This window comes from Strigops habroptila, chromosome 10, assembly GCF_004027225.2.
Source record: "Strigops habroptila isolate Jane chromosome 10, bStrHab1.2.pri, whole genome shotgun sequence".
Lineage (NCBI taxonomy): Eukaryota > Metazoa > Chordata > Aves > Psittaciformes > Psittacidae > Strigops > Strigops habroptila.
In genome coordinates, this window is record NC_046359.1 from 34,733,558 (window position 1) to 34,751,428 (window position 17,871).

The 17,871-nt window shown below is 42.1% G+C and overlaps 1 protein-coding gene across 6 annotated transcripts in view; it reads left to right on the top strand.

Moving 5' to 3' along the window:
- Positions 1-6,217: 6,217 nt before the first annotated feature.
- The window catches only part of CDC42BPA (CDC42 binding protein kinase alpha), a 180,192-nt gene continuing 168,538 nt past the window's right edge, over positions 6,218-17,871 (top strand). For 5 of the 6 annotated variants that reach the window (XM_030500159.1, XM_030500154.1, XM_030500155.1 and 2 more), the window contains exons 1-2: positions 6,295-6,743; positions 7,554-7,779. In XM_030500159.1, coding sequence (XP_030356019.1) covers positions 7,584-7,779 — 196 coding nt within the window. In that variant the 5' untranslated portion in view covers positions 6,295-6,743; positions 7,554-7,583. Of the gene's footprint in view, positions 6,744-7,553; positions 7,780-17,871 lie in introns of all 6 variants that reach the window. The other variant, XM_030500157.2, reaches the window with a different exon arrangement.

Genomic DNA, 17,871 nt, shown 5'->3' on the forward strand with positions numbered 1-17,871 from the left:
CTGACAGTTTACAAAGAAAAATGGTTGACACTGTGCAAAGATACAAACCACTCTTGCTATTCATAAATCTGAGTCCAAACAGTTTTGTTTGTTTCAGAAGGAATTATGAGTTCACTTATGTTCTTGCTGAGATCAAGGAGGCTTTTTTGGCATTGGCTGGAATGAGATCATGACTGAAGACTACACAACATTTTGAAATCATCTCCCATTGCCCATTTCTCTTCAAGATTCTCTTCTCTTTGGGAGGCGACCTAAAGCTACCTGCTGAGTGGCAAGAGGTCTTTATTTACAACAAATGCTTTCCATAAGTCTCAAGTTTTACAGAGCACTTCATTTTCCTATTAGTTTTCACCGCAGAAGGAATCAATCCCCAAAATGTAGCACTGGCAAACCATAAAGGCACCACTTTGTAGTCATTGTTAGCTGCACCATTGCCATCACTTGCTTAAAATGTGATGACTGATTGCAATTTACTCCATGAAGAGAGAAATGAGGCTTGCTGCCTCCCCTTCTAAATAAAATTTAGCAAACAAACTCAAAATGCCAATTGTTGTTTAGCCAAGGTATTGTGATTTCAATTCACAGACCATGATGGAAGTGTCTCCTTACATTAAATGTCCTACCTCTGATTAAAACACTGACATCTGCTTGAATTGCAAGTGTCATCACTGTCCGAATCTATTTTCCCAATGAAATACATATTTTAGAGCCTTGTTGCTGTTTTGCAATTTTAAAGTTAAAAATAAGTAACACGTAAAACAGAGGCACTGCTGTTTTCAACATATCAACGTTGTTTCAATTAAAATTCAGATAAGCCAAAATACTACTTTAAAACAAAACCTGAATTGGTCAGACTGCTAATCAGAAAACTCCACAACCTTGGAGAAACCCAGAGCAGTGTGTGATCTCTTGCACTCCCTTCTGTAATGAGCTGGGCATTCTGAGCCCTTCTCGGATGTAAAGCTAATCCAGCTCAATCCAACCTGCGCTCACATTCCAAATTATGCTTCTTGCTGGGCTTGTTTGTGTCTAAGTGCTATTTTTCACAAGTAAGGTTTTTCCTCCCCACCCTCCCTTTTCACAAGCTTCCCTCCCACTCTCTTGCCAAACTCCCTGCCCTCGGCTTCCCCTTTCTAAATCACTCTTCCTTCCCATTTGATTTCCAAATTAGTCATCACTCTCTCCCTCTCTCCTCTCTATCCCACTTTTCCTCACTTCATCCTGTTTCCTTCCCCTGTCAAAGATCTCTTAGTCACAAGTTTCCTCATTCCTCATCTCTTCCATCATTGTTACTTACATGACAGCAGCAGCTCATTGCATTTTCTTTTAAACTATTTTCACAGTTAGGTCTTTACATTCATCTCTAAGTATAACCTTTTAAAAAACATCCATAATACACTATTGGGTGTTCACCACTACCAGAGGTACTAGTTTTAGAGGAACAGATATCAAAAGCCTTGATTATGATCAGTAGAAAGAGAGTAGGGTTAGAAGCAGCTCTCATGCTGAGCTATTGCAGTTTTAAGATAAGCAATGCTAGTTTTGTATAGGCATCAGCCAAATAATGTGAATGTATCCACTTTTCTTTTGAAGCAATGGATATTCTTGCCATGCCTCCTGTGGCTGTGGCAGAATGTTGCACCCATCCAGTTTCACAAATAAATACGTGGTCTTCCTGAGTTTGAAAAGCCACTTGACCTGAGGAAGAGTTTTACCTCATTAAACAGCTTCATTTAAGGGACTGAACTATCTTGAGGAGACTTCAACTTTCGAAGGTGGCATAACACGGGGAAGAGATTCAGGAGAGAGTGGAGGAAAACTTCAGCGTAGACAGAGGAATCCACAGGAGAGAACTGGACTACGGAGGGACTAAGGGCTTAAAAAGTTGCAAACATGATAGGCTACAAAAACAAGAGAGAAAAATAAACCAACAGTCTTAGATTTATGTGGCTGAAGAAGGGAAAGTAAAAAGAACCTCAGATTGCTACACAGATGCTAATTGAGCTTTACAGCGCCTCTAGGAGCTCTGGCAGATGTGGTTCCACTTTTACAGGAAAAAACCCAAAATACTGAGAAATGAAACAGCACTGTCAGAGTGCAAACAGGATCCTGTTTGGAGGCCAGCATGGGACGTGATTTTGGTCAGTTCCTAGTTTGCATCATTAAAGCAAGAATCAAAATAATAGCAATTTCATGCAGCTATAAATGTAATTTCATTGCTTCCTCTCCTCTTCTTTAATCACAGAGGCTATGCTGTTTCTGTTCAGAGCACAGGACCCCTGGACACTTCTGCAGGGCCAGAAGCCCTTCAGTCTTCACAGAAAATTGTATCCTGATGGTGGCCACGTTCTCATTAGTTCAAAATGAAGACTAAAACCAGTGGAGTGAGGCTGATACAGAACCAGTGGAGTGAGATCAGCATGATGCAATTTGTCTCTGAGGTAAAATTTGTCAGTTCAGCCATTCCCAGAAAACTGTTAAGACTATAAATAAGACTCCAAAGACCAATAAAAGAAGCAAGAGGGAAGGGAAAGATATTGCCATATTTACAATATCTATACATGTGTACACATTTATGATCATTATTTTGGGATTAGGTAAATAACAAGCATCAATTTTGCCAAGTACCATTTAGTGCTTGTACTTGGACTTGTCTGTAGACCTCACAGGAGAAACAGGTCTTGTCAAGACACTTAGAGAGGAAAAGAATAATAGATTTAGAAGTCTTTAAAAACACTAAAGCATGCTACTAAATGCATTATTATAGGTACTGAGTACTGACTAATTGAGTTCTGCAATAGTCATCAGATTCAGCAAAGAGACCTCTCTGTCTGCTTTCTAGGATTAAGTTTGCCCAGTAGCAAGATTTCTGTGAAACTACAATGCTACAGATACCAGAACAAGTTTTGCTCATGTCACACATGCAAGTCTTCAGTGTCATCCGAGAGTGCCACTGATGTGTGCTCCATCTGCAGCTACCTGCAATCTCTTGGAGTAACCTAAGTTCTTACTGTAGGTCAAATGACAGCTGTAGGGCCCCCTTGCAAATGGTACCAGCATGTGTCTAAACATACGTTCTCTATGATGGGTGCCAGTGCTTTTTTTGCATAGAGTGCTGCCCAAATTTTCCTTGGGAAGATGAATCACTAGGTCAGTACAAACAAGCTGTGTCTACAAAGTGAAGTTCTGGGCAACAGAAAAGCCTAGATGAAAAATTCTGTCAACACATAAGCACCACTCTTGAGTCACAAGCATTTATTCACCTGCTGGGAGGCGTATGGGATCCTGCTCAACTTTAGAAATGGTTTGTGTGCCAAAAGCAGGTAAGCACAGTATTTCATCCAAACCAACAAATCTCATGTCCCTGGAGAGAAAAGGCTGTTTATTCTATTATACCAACATTCAGTATTGCAACACTCAACATACACGTTGCTAATACATAAACTCTATTGTTTCAACTGTATCCTCCTCCTTCCCCACTACTCCCTGTGTTGCTATCAGCTTGCTTAATTTACTGTAAGATATAAATTCCTTATTATCATCAGTTACTTTTTAGGTACCGTAAACATTTGTAAAGCTAAGCAGTAAGAAACATGGTGATATTAGTACAATAAGAACGGGATGAAACAAACACCTGATAATTATGAGAGATACTGGGGTATGTTTGCACAACTTGGGTGTATTTTTAGGACATTGTCTTAGTGACAGAACATACAAGATGCAAGGAGTTTCTGAGTGTTACACTAAGTTCTTTTGTTGGTTTTCCAAATATTCTAGACTAAATTTTCTCCTGCAGTCCTTCCTATAAAACAGAGGGAAATATTTTTCCATCCCATGGGGGTGTTGTGAGAATTACTCATCTGGTGTGTAGATAATACCCAGCAAATAAAAACACCGCTAGTCATTGTCGGTATTACCTGTTCTTCACAGCTTCTGTGACAGGACGGCTGACTACAGCCCAGTGGGTGTATCACCACTTGTCACGGGGACCGCCTAGATATTTTTGGACTCTGATCAAATGATCAGAGAACAAATAATTCCTGTTTTTTGTGTTCAACTGCAGCTTACGCAGCACAGTTTTAACATAAAAATGTGTCGTGTGCCTCTTGTAGCCTCACCGGAGCTGAAAGCATGCTGAAAAGAACTGGCTTGATGTGCAACTTCTGTCAAGTGGTGCTGACAGAAACAAGGGTTTGGCTTTAAAACCAGCAATATAGGGAAAGTGAGTGCCTTTGCTAGGTATCCTTCCTTGTTTGCAAATACTTGGTCTGCAATTAAAACAAGGAAAGACTTTATTGTTGGCTGAGGAAAACACAGTAACATAAGTAAATAAGTGAAATATCCACACCCATCATATCTCTGGCAGTGGTTCTTTAGCTCACTTCCCTACCAAGTGGTGCCAAAGTCCAAAGAGCTAACATCTCTTTAACTCTTTGTCTCCTTTTTCCCCCTGCAATGCTATTAATGGTTAATGTATGTTCAGGATGAACTTGGCTGACGTGTCTCCAACCCCTATAGGAAGTGCTATCTGATCTGGTCCACCTACCCCGGCAATAGCAATTTATTTTTATTGCTGTCATCAGGCATCCCCCACCCCCAGCTTCAATCCCGACTTCCACAAGTTCAGCGGAGAGCCAGCAGGAAATACCTCCATCTCGCTGTAAAACTGCCTCTGTGCCACAGCTTCGGAGCAGGCTCCTGCCACGGGGCAACTTGTTCAATGAAAGCTTGAGTAGACCAGCAGCACCTCAGCTCCTCGGACGGGGCTCTTGTCATACCAAGGGTGTACCCCAGCATGGGGATGGAACCCGTTCCTTGTCCTTGTCTTCTCAGTTTAATCCTATCTTCTACCCATCACAAGCTCACTTACACTTTTAGTAGTTCCTAATAACACTTCTTGGAGGGTTTCTGCCTAAAAAGCTTTTAGAATTATTCTCTGCACATTTCTTCATTCACCAAGAGTTGGCAGAGGAGTTTCTTCCTTCAAACGCCGTTGCCCAAGCTGGGGGATCCCCTTCCCAGGCTCACCAACAGAAATCACGCTCTTCCCAGCCCCACATCCCATTTGCTCTGCTTCTTCACTCTCACGGGGCAGGAACCACTGTCCTCTCTAGCTTCACACCAGTCAGTATACACATAGTTGAGCGTCTCTGAGCAAAGTGCTGGGCTTTTGTTTAATCGAATTGCATATTTCATCTGTATGGGTATATAAGACTGTTGATCTTTTATATCAGCTGGTGAAAAGGCCAGTTTAAGAAAATGTATTATACAGATGGTTGGTAGGCAAAGCCCAGCAGAGGGTGTTCTGTTGGTCAGTGAACTGAGGAAGCAGATGCCAGTTTGCTGGAGCTCCACCAGCCGCAGCACTGTGGAGTTTCGGAGAACACTCTATGTCACCCATGGCCGGTGACCTTTGGGAGCTGCACTGCCTTCCTCCCCTTTCACCTGACTTCTGAAGAAGGACCAACTGGAGTTAGAGGTTGACTTACAGATGGTATTTAATCCCCCATGGCAGCTGCACACACCACCGCATCCCTCACACCTTTCGAGAGGAGAACTGCCACCACATGCTGCCGGGTGGCTGCCATTTTCCACCCTGCCTCAACACCGAACAACCTCGTTCCTCCGCTATGCAGCATGGCAAGCTCCGGGGCAAGGGAAGACACTTCACAGCCGCGATGTGACCGCCATGGACCGCGGTGTTTTCTGTCACGTTTTCAGCCGTCGAAGCATGAGGTGCCCGTGTTGACACCTGGAGCTCTGTGCTCCCCGTGCGAGTGAAACACCAGGGAACCATCGCCCTTAATGAGGCCGTGTTCTCTAACGAGAGGCGTAATTGCCGGGGAGAGGAGCCGGCGGGGCCGGCTGAGGGGAAGCTGGGTCGGGGGCTGCCCCCGGCGGGACCGGCTGCGAGGAACGGGTCGGGAGAACGGCGGCGGGTGACGGCCAAGGCTCCCCTCAGGGAGGCGGAAGGTCCCGGCGGGACCGCTGGCTTGGCGGGTGGGTCGGTCTGGGGCAGCCCAGCCCAACCCGCGGGGCGCCGCGTTGCGTTGCGCGGCGGCCTGCCCTCTCCCGCCCTCCACCTCCGCGTCGTCCCGCCCGTATCCCTGCATTCCCTGCTGCAGCACCCCCTCCTCCCCTCAATCCCATCAGTAGCGGCGGCCCCGGGCTCGGCTCCCCGCGCTGCGGCGGCGCTCGGCGGCGGCTCCCCCCCGCCGCGGCCGCCATGTTGGGCTGCTGCGAGCTCGGCGGCGGCGGCGGCTGCTGCCGCGTGTGACCGCGGGAGGGAAGGAGGGAGCGGCGGGCGAGAGGAGGGCGCGGAAGAGGAGGGAGGGAGCAGGGAGGGAGGGCACCGGCGTTACCCCTCCCCGCCGCCCCGCGCACGCACACACACACACCGCGGGAGGATGCCCTTTGCCCGGCGGGGCGAAGCCGGGAGAGCATCTCGCCGCCGGGAGTGAAGCCGGGGCCTGCCGGGCCGGAGCGGGGACGCCGGCGCTTTGCCTCCGCCCCAGGACGCGCAGCCGGAGGTTGGAGGAGGAGAAGGAGGGCGCCGCCGCCGCCGCAGCAGCAGCCATGGGAAGGATTTGACAGGGCTCGGAGCAGCTTCCCAGCCGCCCCGCGGCCGTGCCGGTGTGTCGGGACGCGCGTCCCGCCCGCCGCCCCTTGGCGCAGCGGAGAAGGGCGCGACGATGAAGACTTTAGTTTTTTTGAATCACTGAAAAGCCTTAAAAGGAGTCTCGGTAAGGAGGAGGAGGAGGAGGAAGGGAAAGGCTGCCCGGGGCAGGACGTGGCTGCGCCCTGAGGAGGGGCGGCCGGGGGGGCCTGCGCCCCACCCCCGCGGCGGGCGCGGTGGCCGCGGAGGGGCTGCCCGGGGCCGCGGCCGGGACCGGGGGAGGCGGCGGCGGCGGGGCTGCGCGGCCCCCTCCTCCCTCCCTCCCTCCTTCCCTCCTTCCCCGCCGGTGTGCGCCCGGTTTTCTCCTTCCTTTCGCGTAGATAAACACCTAAATACATACCTTTTTTTTTCCCCTCACCATCGCTAGTGGGAGGTGAGGCGCCGGTGCGGGCCGAAGGGGGTTTTTACACTTGAACGCTGCGGTGGGGCTCCCCTCAGGATCGCGCTGCATGAGCTGCATTTCGAATGAAGGAGAAGACCTTTATTTTTCCGATATAGAAGCGCGTCTGCCTGTGTGCGCACGGTGAAATCGGTGTCAGTCAGTCCTGGTTGAATTTGAGTGCAATTATTATTATTAAAACACCAGGAGCGGCCATATATATTTTTTTTCTCTTAATAACCAAATAAAAAAATATATATTTTAGGATAACTGTTCTCTTAGAAACTGCGCATACACAGATACACACCCTATATGTGTGTGTTTGAAACTCGCAAGGGTTTAGTTTCAGGCTGGGAACACCGAGGTGGGCTGGAAATCAAGCACCATCGCAGTTTGACACTTGTTAAGAATACTGTTGTTGTCTTTTTAAACAACAAAACCCTCAAAATATTTTTTTTCTATATTTTTTTGTTGTGTTTTTTTTTTTTTTTGACAAAGTAATAATAATCATTAAAAAAAGAAACCCCAATGCAAACTGAAACAACCATGTCTGGAGAAGTGCGTTTGAAGCAGTTGGAGCAGTTTATTTTGGATGGGCCAACTCAGACTAATGGGCAATGCTTCAGTGTGGAAACCTTGCTGGATATACTCATCTGCCTTTATGATGAATGTAATAACTCCCCTCTGAGAAGAGAGAAGAACATCCTTGAGTATCTAGAGTGGGGTAAGTTTGAATGTGTTTATTCTGTGTACATCCGTCCATGTTCCTGTCTGCTTTGTATAATGTCTCTGTTGTTATGTGTAAGAGGGGATTGTTTATAACTCAGTGTTTTACTGGGAACTGTTATCAGTTTTACTGTATTTAAATGTGGTTGTGGTGCTAAAAAGAAATCTATATTGATTATTCATCTTTGAGATATGCATGTAAAACGTTATGTTTTTTCCCTTTCTTTTATGACATGGATCAGACTTTGGTACATGAGGCATATTTGTTTGCCTTCAGGCCCAGCTGTTGAGTTTTGTATCCTAAAGTTGTTTGGAATATAGAAGGATAAGGGATAAATTCTCTGATGCCTCAGAGAGATCAGGACATAATCCTCTGATTTGCATCTGCACTCAAATCTATACTGCTTTGAAATAAAAGGTGTTGATCAACAAGAAAACCCTCCAGCTCTCTTAAACAATATGGGTTTGTAATGTCTGTGGAAATGGAGAAAATGTCATTCTCTTCTTTAACATAAAATCATTGCTAACTTAATTAGGTTGATTTTTCCTGATGAGGAAACAAAGTTGAAAAACAGAATGAAATGATGTGTCCCCTCAGCATCCTTTCTGTTTTCTTTCTTCATTTTGGGGGAGGTAGGGTATTTGCAGATTTTTAGATGGAAACAGGTGAATGGTAGCGTTCCAGTTCTTCTTAAGGTGTCACAGAACTAGTTTTCTCTATATTTTTCTTCTGAATTCGTTTTGTTCCTCCTCCTAAACATAGATGCGAAACAGAAGATGCAGTCTGACATAAGAACCTTCATGAGAATGGTTACTGTATCTGACCTTCAAACTTCAAAGTCATGCTGCACTTCTGCATTTACATGCAGAACCACTTACCACGTTTGCTTTGTAATAAATACATCAGCAAGCCTCCTTTATTAAAAAAAAAAAAGGCACATTTTTGAAGCATGTACCAGGCATTTGATTAATTAGCTGGTCCAGCTCTTCATAATGAAGTCAGTGAGGAAAGACATTGTTTTGATAACTGATCTAACAACTTGAGGCTGATGTGTGTGTTTTATTTTCCTGCTTCTCTCTGTAGTCATACTGACATCTAAAGGACATCTGACTCAGTAATTAAGTTTCTCTTACTGTTCATATTGCACTGGTCTTTGTTTTCTTATTATCTGGAGGAACAGACTATAATTAATGCCTTCTAGCTAAGGAGGAAATAGTAATTAAAAGTACTTCTGAAGAATCTTCCCTCTAAAACCGTCACTGGCATACAGAAGCTGTGAAAGACTGGGAAAATATGGTGGCTCCAAGGGTATTTTGTATGCAGGAACCTAGTGCAGTCAGCAGCAGATCTAGCCAGCTGATAGCCTGTAGATAATAATCAAAACAAAAGTTAACCAGATCAATAAGATCATAGTAACGGTGTGTTTGGTACCCACTGTGTTGGGTGCTGGTGTATTCAATGGTGGTTGTTTGATGGATAAATGCATCATTACAAAGGCTCTGACAGTACCCAAAGGTTTCTGTAATAAACTTGACAGGCTGCTGATGGAAATAATACGCTGTTTTGGAAAGGCTGGAATAAGGTTTCTTGCTGGCCTATTTTTCCTGCTACTTTTCCGCTCTCATGCTCCCAACTGTACCTTAGCAGGACTCTTGAACTTCAGATGAGGCCAGTTCCTCCCATTGTCAGGACCAAGTTGCCTGAGTCCTCTGCTCCCAGTTCTGCTATCTGGACTTCTACCCTGAGGGCTTTTTCAAGAGGGTTTGTGAGGTGAAATGCAAGAGCAACAGTTTCTAGAACCTGCCACCGAAGTGTCTGTGTGAATGATGTCTTTATCCTGCAAACACTCACATGAGTTGTCTCTTCTGAAAGTCAGCCCTCCTGGTGAAACTGGTGGTCTCTGGCATTTCTGTTGAGATCAGGGGCTTGGCAAAATCGGGCTCTTACAGAGGTGGCATACCCTCCAGTGCAGTGAAGTTACTAAGGGTACCTTGTTCTTTGATATGATCATGACCTCACGTATCTCCCTCCCCAAAAGGGGAAACAGTGCAAGTGGTTGATTAGAAAGAGGTTATATGTGGTTTTAAAGTCGGAGACGTGCCGAGTAGTGGCAGAAGTGGAAGGCTGGCAGCCAGAAATCATAGGCTCTGCCCCTGCCTCCCTCAGTGACTCAATGTTGAAGTGCTTTCAACTCTGGTTTTTTTTTCAGCTTCCCTGTTTGAACAGTAGGGAAAATGCCACCAGTGTTACACCAGGGAGTTCTGAAAGCTGCTGTATGCGAAGCACTCTCTGTCTTGAATGTACCATATAAAATAGTGTGTATTTAATTTATTTTTCCCATCAGTGAACTAAAACTTGGTGCCTGGTATATCTGCTGGTGGGTGACAGTTGGTTGCTGTCTTGGAAGGACCTTTTGTGGGTTTATACCAAGCATCCTCAAATTTGCTTTATTACTGTGAAGAGAGCAATCTGAAATCATTTGAACTGGTCTTGGAATGGCATGAACTTGTATGTTTGTGCATTCCCAAAGTGCCAAGTACAAATTTTCTCCTGAGAACTGTTCATCATCTTAAGCTTAAAGTGCTTTTTAAACTTATTCTTTCTAGAAGCAAGGAAGATTTATTTATATAGTTATAAGAAAAGGCTAATAAATAGCTCTTTGGTAATCACAGCCTCCTGCTGAGCACAACAGCAAGTGATTTTTTTCTTGCTTCTCAGTGGTGCAGTTTGAGGTGCTACTGCTGGTTTTGTGGGGGTTTGGAGGCGTGTTTTTTTGGCAGGGTGTACGTGGTCGTGTATATTTAAGCTGTTCTAGGTCTGAGATAGTACATGCTATGTATATATCATGTAAGACTGAATATTCATAACGCAGTCTACATTTTGGGGGGTAAAGGTTTAGGAGGTATTCCAGCATGGAAAAACTAATGTGGTCTTAGTGACAGCCATGTGACTGCTGCTATATTTAGGGGAACTAAGAAGCTTCACGTTCTAGTCCTTGGATCTTTTAGGACTATTTTATGAACTTGTTAGCTGGATCTATAATTTATTAAAAACTGAAGCTGGGTAAAACAGTTGAGCATTTGAACCGGTTGTTCATCTCGTGTTTTGGTTTGCTATTGCAAGTTGAATTCAGCAAGTGGAGAAAGGAAGGTCTCTGCAGTGTGAAGTTGAGTTTTACATTTTTATAGATTTTCAGTCTTCTTCAGGTGCTTGAAATTACGTTAGATTGGTTTGAAATGTCAGGTTAATTACTTTTGTGATTTAGAATCTGCATTACTTTGCAATCCTTTTTTTGGCTTACGGTGAAAATGTACTTACTTTCCCTATTTTTATACGTTATTAGTTTTGTGACATGCAAATAAGATGATTTGATTTTGTTGTTTAGTTTACATAGGTATTTTATATGCAAAGACAACCATGGAAAGCAACCACTGTATTTGAGTTCAGTGGGTAAAATCAGGGCACATTTTGAGGTGATGGGAAGGAAACAGAACATTTGGAGTTCGCTTGTTCTATGTATTTGATGCTAGTTTTCATTTTTATCTCTATTGGTATTTGTATTTGTGGTTTAGAAAGGGGACTGTCTAATTATAGCAACTGGAGGTTACCAGAAAAAGCTATTGAGAATTCCAAGCACTTTGCTTTTTCTTTCTTCTGTGTGTATGAGTTGCTGCAGTGACACAAGACTGTGAGGGAGGTAATGAAGGCTGATAAGCTGAACTTGAAAGAAAAATATAGTGATAGCCGCTTTAAAGATGTTTTTGTTCTGGGAAAACTTCCTTTACAATTGCTTCAATCTGAATTGATTTTAAAAAGAAACTAGAACAATGTTATTTAAGGTGCATTGAAAGAATAAACTTCAAAACACTTGGAGCTATAAGGGAGGGAAGATGGAGGGCACTACCAGTAGTATGGTGAGGTCAGTGATTTGACTGAATCTGTTCTCTTGTAGGAAGAGTGTAAACTGTCCTTTGGTGGTTTGTATGGTGGTTTTTTTAATCTACCAAAAGAGGCTTTGGAAGACAGGATCATAGAATCATAGAATAGTAAGGGTTGGAAAGGACCTTAAGATCATCTAGTTCCAACCCCCCTGCCATGGGCAGGGACACCTTGCACTAAATCATGTGGCCTAAGGCTCTGTCCAACCTGGCCTTGAACAACGCCAGGGATGGAGCATGGGTTAAATTGTTGTTGTTTCACCTCCAGTAGAACTGAAATATTGTGGTGTTTATGCAGTGCTGATATGGTCATAGACCGGACACTCAAAATTGTTCTATCGCCATGAAAGCATTTTTTCAAGACAGAGTTTTGGAGAGGTTTTCTCTATTTTCTTTTTAGCAATCCCAGATTCTTTCTTAAGAAAAAGTGGTATGCCTATTTTTGAGCTGGGTTTGTTTTTTAAATACCAGTAACAAAAGAAACCAAAATCTTGCTTCTAGACTCCTGCACTTCTTCTGTGTTGTTCTTCTGTAGGTTGTGAAAGCAATCACAAGCATTTTCAGCTATGAGCTCCTTACATTTTGTTTTTAAAACAGACTGTTGAAAAAATAATCCTTCATTTAGGTCCTATTGTTAGCAGAGATAGCAGTGAAAGACTTAGCACTCAACATCTTTAAGTGTTCCTTTTTTTAAAGTAGACTTTGATGCTTACTACTATCTAACTTTAGTAGTGTCTAACCCAGTAGAAATACATTTTTCAAGACCAAAAAAATTAGGAATTATCCTTTTTTTTTTTTTTTTTCTTTTTTTGTTCCTTATTATAGTCATAAAACTGGGAATATTTCTTGGTCTGATTGGCATAAACAAAACCAGTTAATAAATTCTTTCTGGGAAAGAATGAGCATTCTGTTTGTCAAGGCCACTGACTGTGTTTAAGCATATGCCTAATGGTAAGTGTGAGTTGTTTCGTTGTTGCCTCTGCAGTGTATGGGGATCCATCTATGCAGAAGTCATTGTGGCATTCTTGATGCGCAAATTTCTATCATTTACATATGATAACACTCTACTGCTTATTTTATGTGGACTGTTGTTTCTTTTACATAGCTGCAGCTGACAATTAATTGGTTTTTATGATTAAGGTGAGAGAAGGAGGTTCTTTAATGCTGTCAAATAGAATCGACCTTCAAATCTCTCTGTTTCAGAATATTGTGTCAAGAGCTTTTATCAAGATGCAATTTTATACCAGATTACCTGAAAAAGAAGGGGAAAAAAAATGTAGAACAGTTGCCTGTGCAGACCTTACTATTAGGTAGCTCTGTTTAATCTTTATGCCTTCTGAATTGTGATCTCTCCTGCATTTATTTCAGTTTTTTTATGCTTGTCTTAAACTTAGAGTAATTAGTTTCCTCTGTTCATCAACAATCCTGATGTGATCAAATGAGCTGTGAGACCATCCAGTTAATTCTACTTGTTTTGCATTAGGGTTAAAGCCAGTTTCCAGTAGAGTGAGGGATTAACCCGTTGTATCACATTTGCTTGTTCACATGTTTACAGTACACCAAGTTTTTTTAAACCTAAGTTTGCTTAAAATTGAGGTGTTTTAAAGGATGTTCTTTTTGGTTGTTTTTGTTCTTTTGGAGTTGGGAAGTTTGGAGGTATTCAGGCCTTGGGTCTTGTGTATTTAGGTTGACTTAGGACTGACTTCTGTCAGTCCTTTCTATAACAAAGGAGTACAGCTTGCTTAGAAAGCTAACTAATACTTCATTTTCAGGAATTTTAGGAATGCCTTTATTCTGTACAGAAATTCTTAGCATACTTTGGTCTAATGGGGGCAAATGGAGAAATACAATTATGTGAATTAGTCTGCTCAGTGGGCATTATAAACCTCATGACAACACAGTAAATTCACTGTTACTGAGACATTTCGTGTTAAAGGGTTAATCCAATAGTTTATTTGTGGGACAATCATAAACGTAACATGTACTGCTGAAGGTGTGTTTGAATTTTTCACCTCTGTGTAGCATAAGACCCTGTGCACATGTGTACCTGATGAAACTCCTTATCTTTTGGACCTTCTCTCCTGAACTTTACTGACGTACTCTTTTATAACCTGTAGCATATTACTAGTTCACAGTTGGCTGAATGAAGGATATTGTGCTATAAAAGCAATGAGCTTATTTAGCCCAATATAGTTTAATATTTTGACATATATATGTATGTATGGCAAAGATCAAGAGAATCGTAAAATCACAGACTAGTTTGGGTTGGAAGGGACCTTAAAGCTCATCCAGTTCCAACCCCCTGCCACGGGCAGGGACACCTTCCACTAGAGCAGGTTGCTCCAAGCCCCTGTGTCCAACCTGGCCTTGAACACTGCCAGGGATGGGGCAGCTGCAGCTTCTCTGGACAATTTTATTGTGAATAAATTGCAAATATGCAATTTGCAGATACAACGTGGGTGCAGGCTACTGTCCTGGTAATTATCTTTCGCATATTATTTTCTAAAAGCGGACACTGGAAATTATCCTGGATGTGGCTTTGCAAAATATTAACCCATTCAGAGCATCTCTAATTACTTTTTATCCTGTAAAATATTTACCATCTGCATTTGCACAGAAAGCTTCCAGAAGCAATTAGATCCTGTTGCTAAGCTGTAAAACCTGACAAAAAAGGTACAGTGGATAGCAGAGACAAAATCAAAGACCGACTTCAGTTTTATCTTTTGGCAAAGCAGGCATTCCTTCCGTAAGCATTTGTACTTATTTAATTTAATTTTCTCATTCTGCCTGAACAACTAGAATATTTTGTTCTACTCTGGTGTAACTTACTTCAACACATTATTTTTCCTAAAATCCTCATTAAGCTTGGGAATGCCACTAATGTGGACTAAAATCCTTAAAAAATGCAAGTGATTTAGGTCAGTCATGTGCAATCTTTTGTTAACCACAAGATTTTTATTTCCAATAGTTTAAACATGACATTAGGCTTAATAATAACAGCAAATATCTTCTATTCGGACAGGTCAGTTTGCTTCATTTCTAGTAATACAGCCTAATTAGGTTTAATAGCAGTCACCATGGATAAAATCCACATGAGGTGTAGCCAGACTCCTAAGACTTTGGGTTTCATAATTCTTCCGTATCCGTATCCAGACTTCCAGTTTGATTTAAATTAGTTTTGTTACATAATACTGTAGTTTGGGTTTTTTTTTAATTCTTAGGGATCAGCTTCTTAATGCACTTTGTGTCTTTGTGAAGTTTTTGATCTGGAGCTTGTAGGTGTTAAGAACTGCAGTGTTTTGTAGGCCTTTTGGAGGGAAAACCCTGAACTTTTAGAATCTATTTTGTTCAGCAGTTTAGTAGAAGTGTATGGTTATTCTTTTTGTAGAAAGATGAGGTGAGTTTAGAGTAGCATTTGAAAAGGGAGGGGAAAAAGCATCTGTAGATGTTAATAACTGTCATGACTTTTCCTTCAGTCGTGGTGGGTCTCTCCTGCTTGTGAGGTGTCCTCACCTGTGGTGAAGGGCCCACAGGTCTCCATTTCTGAGCTCTTTCTCCTTTGCTTTCTCTGTGTTTTTCACAGGTAATGTCATTCCAAAGCAGAGCTTTAATGTACTTCTCTAAGCCGCCTTCTCTTCTTCCCTGCTTCAATCCTGTTACTTTTCATTCAAACAAGATATGATGTGGATATCCATGCGTCAGTCTGATCTTCCCATGGCCAAAATTTTGGCTTTTGGATTTGGGCTGGGTTTTTTTCCCTTGTTCTCCCCGGTCACCCCCAAGCTTTCATGATTTTGTTGGTCAAGTTCATAATATAGAGATTGCGTGTGGAGAATGGTTACAAAAAGTCATCATCTGTGTGAGAAATACACACAGGCTTTACTTATGGGTGCATCCACACAGTGTTTTCTGTAAACACCCCATATATTTCTTATTAGATCCAGTACATATCAATTAATTTACTAACATGAATCATTGCTACTCGTGAGTTCTTGTGGAGCTGCGGCCTTGGGCTGTTTGTGCTGGCTGTGAGTAAGAAGTTGTGATCTGTTTTACTCATGTAGTCTGAGTAAGAAGAGACTTAAGTGAGAGTGTAGCTTTGTCATTTTATTACTTAAAACTAAAATGAAGTTGTGATAGGGAGGGTGGCAATGGCTTTAGTTCTGTGACTGCAAAGTGATTTAAGAAAAGGTCACTCGTGCTGTGGGGACACAAGGTATTTCCTGCTCTTGCTCATTAAAGCTCTTTCACCTTTACCACACTGCCTTTTGTAAATAAAGCGCCGTGTTGTTTGAATGTTTTGCAGGATACCTAGTAATAACAGGAGGAGGAAATAGAAGTTGGTATTTTAATGGTAACTCGCTGCTTTTATCTTGGGTGGGAGCAGACTTGATGGTGTCTGAAGGTTGGCTAAATCCACTGATCTCTATTTTGCTGGTGCTTACATGAGCAGAGAGGCATAATCCAGTCTGAAACTAACACTGCAGAAACGTGTTGAAATCTGTTGATCTAGTTGTGTGAAGGGGTTGTACTGGTGTTGGTACAAAAGGAGGGGGCTAGGACTGTGACAGCCCAGGCCTCAGTGGCTTCACCTTCTGTAGCTCCTATGTGCCAAGTTTGAGAGGCTGCCTCTCGAATTCCCTCTAACATAGAAGGCAGCTACAATTTTGAACCCAATTTTGACACTACCTGCTTTTTCTGATAGATATTCGATGGAGAAGTTCAGTGAGCCTTTTTGTTTCTTTAACTGTTACCACAACTTTTCTTCTTACAGTGAGAACATTTCTAATTGTGAATAGGGGTCTTCAAAGTAGCTGTCTAATTTTGATGATGGCAATTCCTTGGAAAAAGAAAGTGTTGGTTTATTTGTGTGTTTTGTGGTGTTTGGCATAGTATCAATCAGTGTCTTTAAACAGTTTTCCTTGTGTGTTTTGTAACTGCAAGACAAGGATTCTTATATTAACAGGCTTGGAATAGTTTTGTTCCATTTCCCCCAACTTCTAGAAAACACTTGATGTCGTTCTATTTTGTGATAATTTAAAAGGATCCTTTTATAATTTTGGTAGGACTGACACAAAAGAGACTTGTTTTTGCTGTGATCTGATATGTTAGAGGGGAATTACAGAAGCTGCTTCCTACACAAATAGAAATTTGTGGAGAAAATCTTTATCGCTTAGCTGTGCTGCTTCAGTCCTAAGATGCTTTATTTTGTTGCGTCACTCCACCCCCAATATTGACTATTTTTAACTTCATAGCTAGCAACCACTTTTGGCTAATGAAAGATGTATTTCTAAACCTATGTATCTTTAAAAGAGTAATAATTTAACTCTTAAAATAAATTCAGGCATATTGTTTTTTTTCTGGATCTCAGTATTTGTGGTAGGTTGGCTTTTTTTGTGTTCTTTATACTCTTGTATTTTTCCGAAAGTAAGGAATGACTCGATGTCTCCACTGATGATAATGCAGACTCTGGAAAAGCATACTCTAAATAGAGTTAAGGTTACTAAGAGAAAAAAGTGTGTGATGCATATTACTATAGCTGGTGTGTATTATTTTGTTAACTTTGTATTTCTTGGTTAACTTGGTCCTTTGACTTGAGAGATGATGATCTGAGAACCAGTTGCTTCTAGTGACATAGTTTCTTAGCTACTGCAGTGAGTATCTGTATAAATGTGCCATTGAGTGTAGGCTGCCTGAGCTCCTGTTAACACCTGAAAAGTCTCTTCCTGTGGAAGAGACTCCATGGTATGTTGCTGTGCATGGGTGCTTTCTAAAGCCTCAATACATTCAGTTCTAAAACATGCTGAATCAGTGGCATTAAAACCTTTCAGTGATGCTAATCTCTCATATCAGTACTCAAAACTTGTCTAATTTTGTTCCATGTGATCTTGTGTTTTGCTTTTTCCCCCCTCACACCTTAATGAAGAAGTAGAATGTTAACTGACAATTCTTAGTGAGGAATGCTTGTGTTCAGCAGCATTTAATTTTACATTTTAAAACCCAGGAGTTAAGCAAATGTTGTTCTGTCTCTAAAAGAACAATGGTTTCTTGCCATGTGCCTTTCATTTCGGAAGAGGGTTCCATCTTTTGGGGATTCCGTTCTAATTTTAGTTTCTTTTAAAATTTGTTTTCTTTTCCAGTTTAAGGAAAC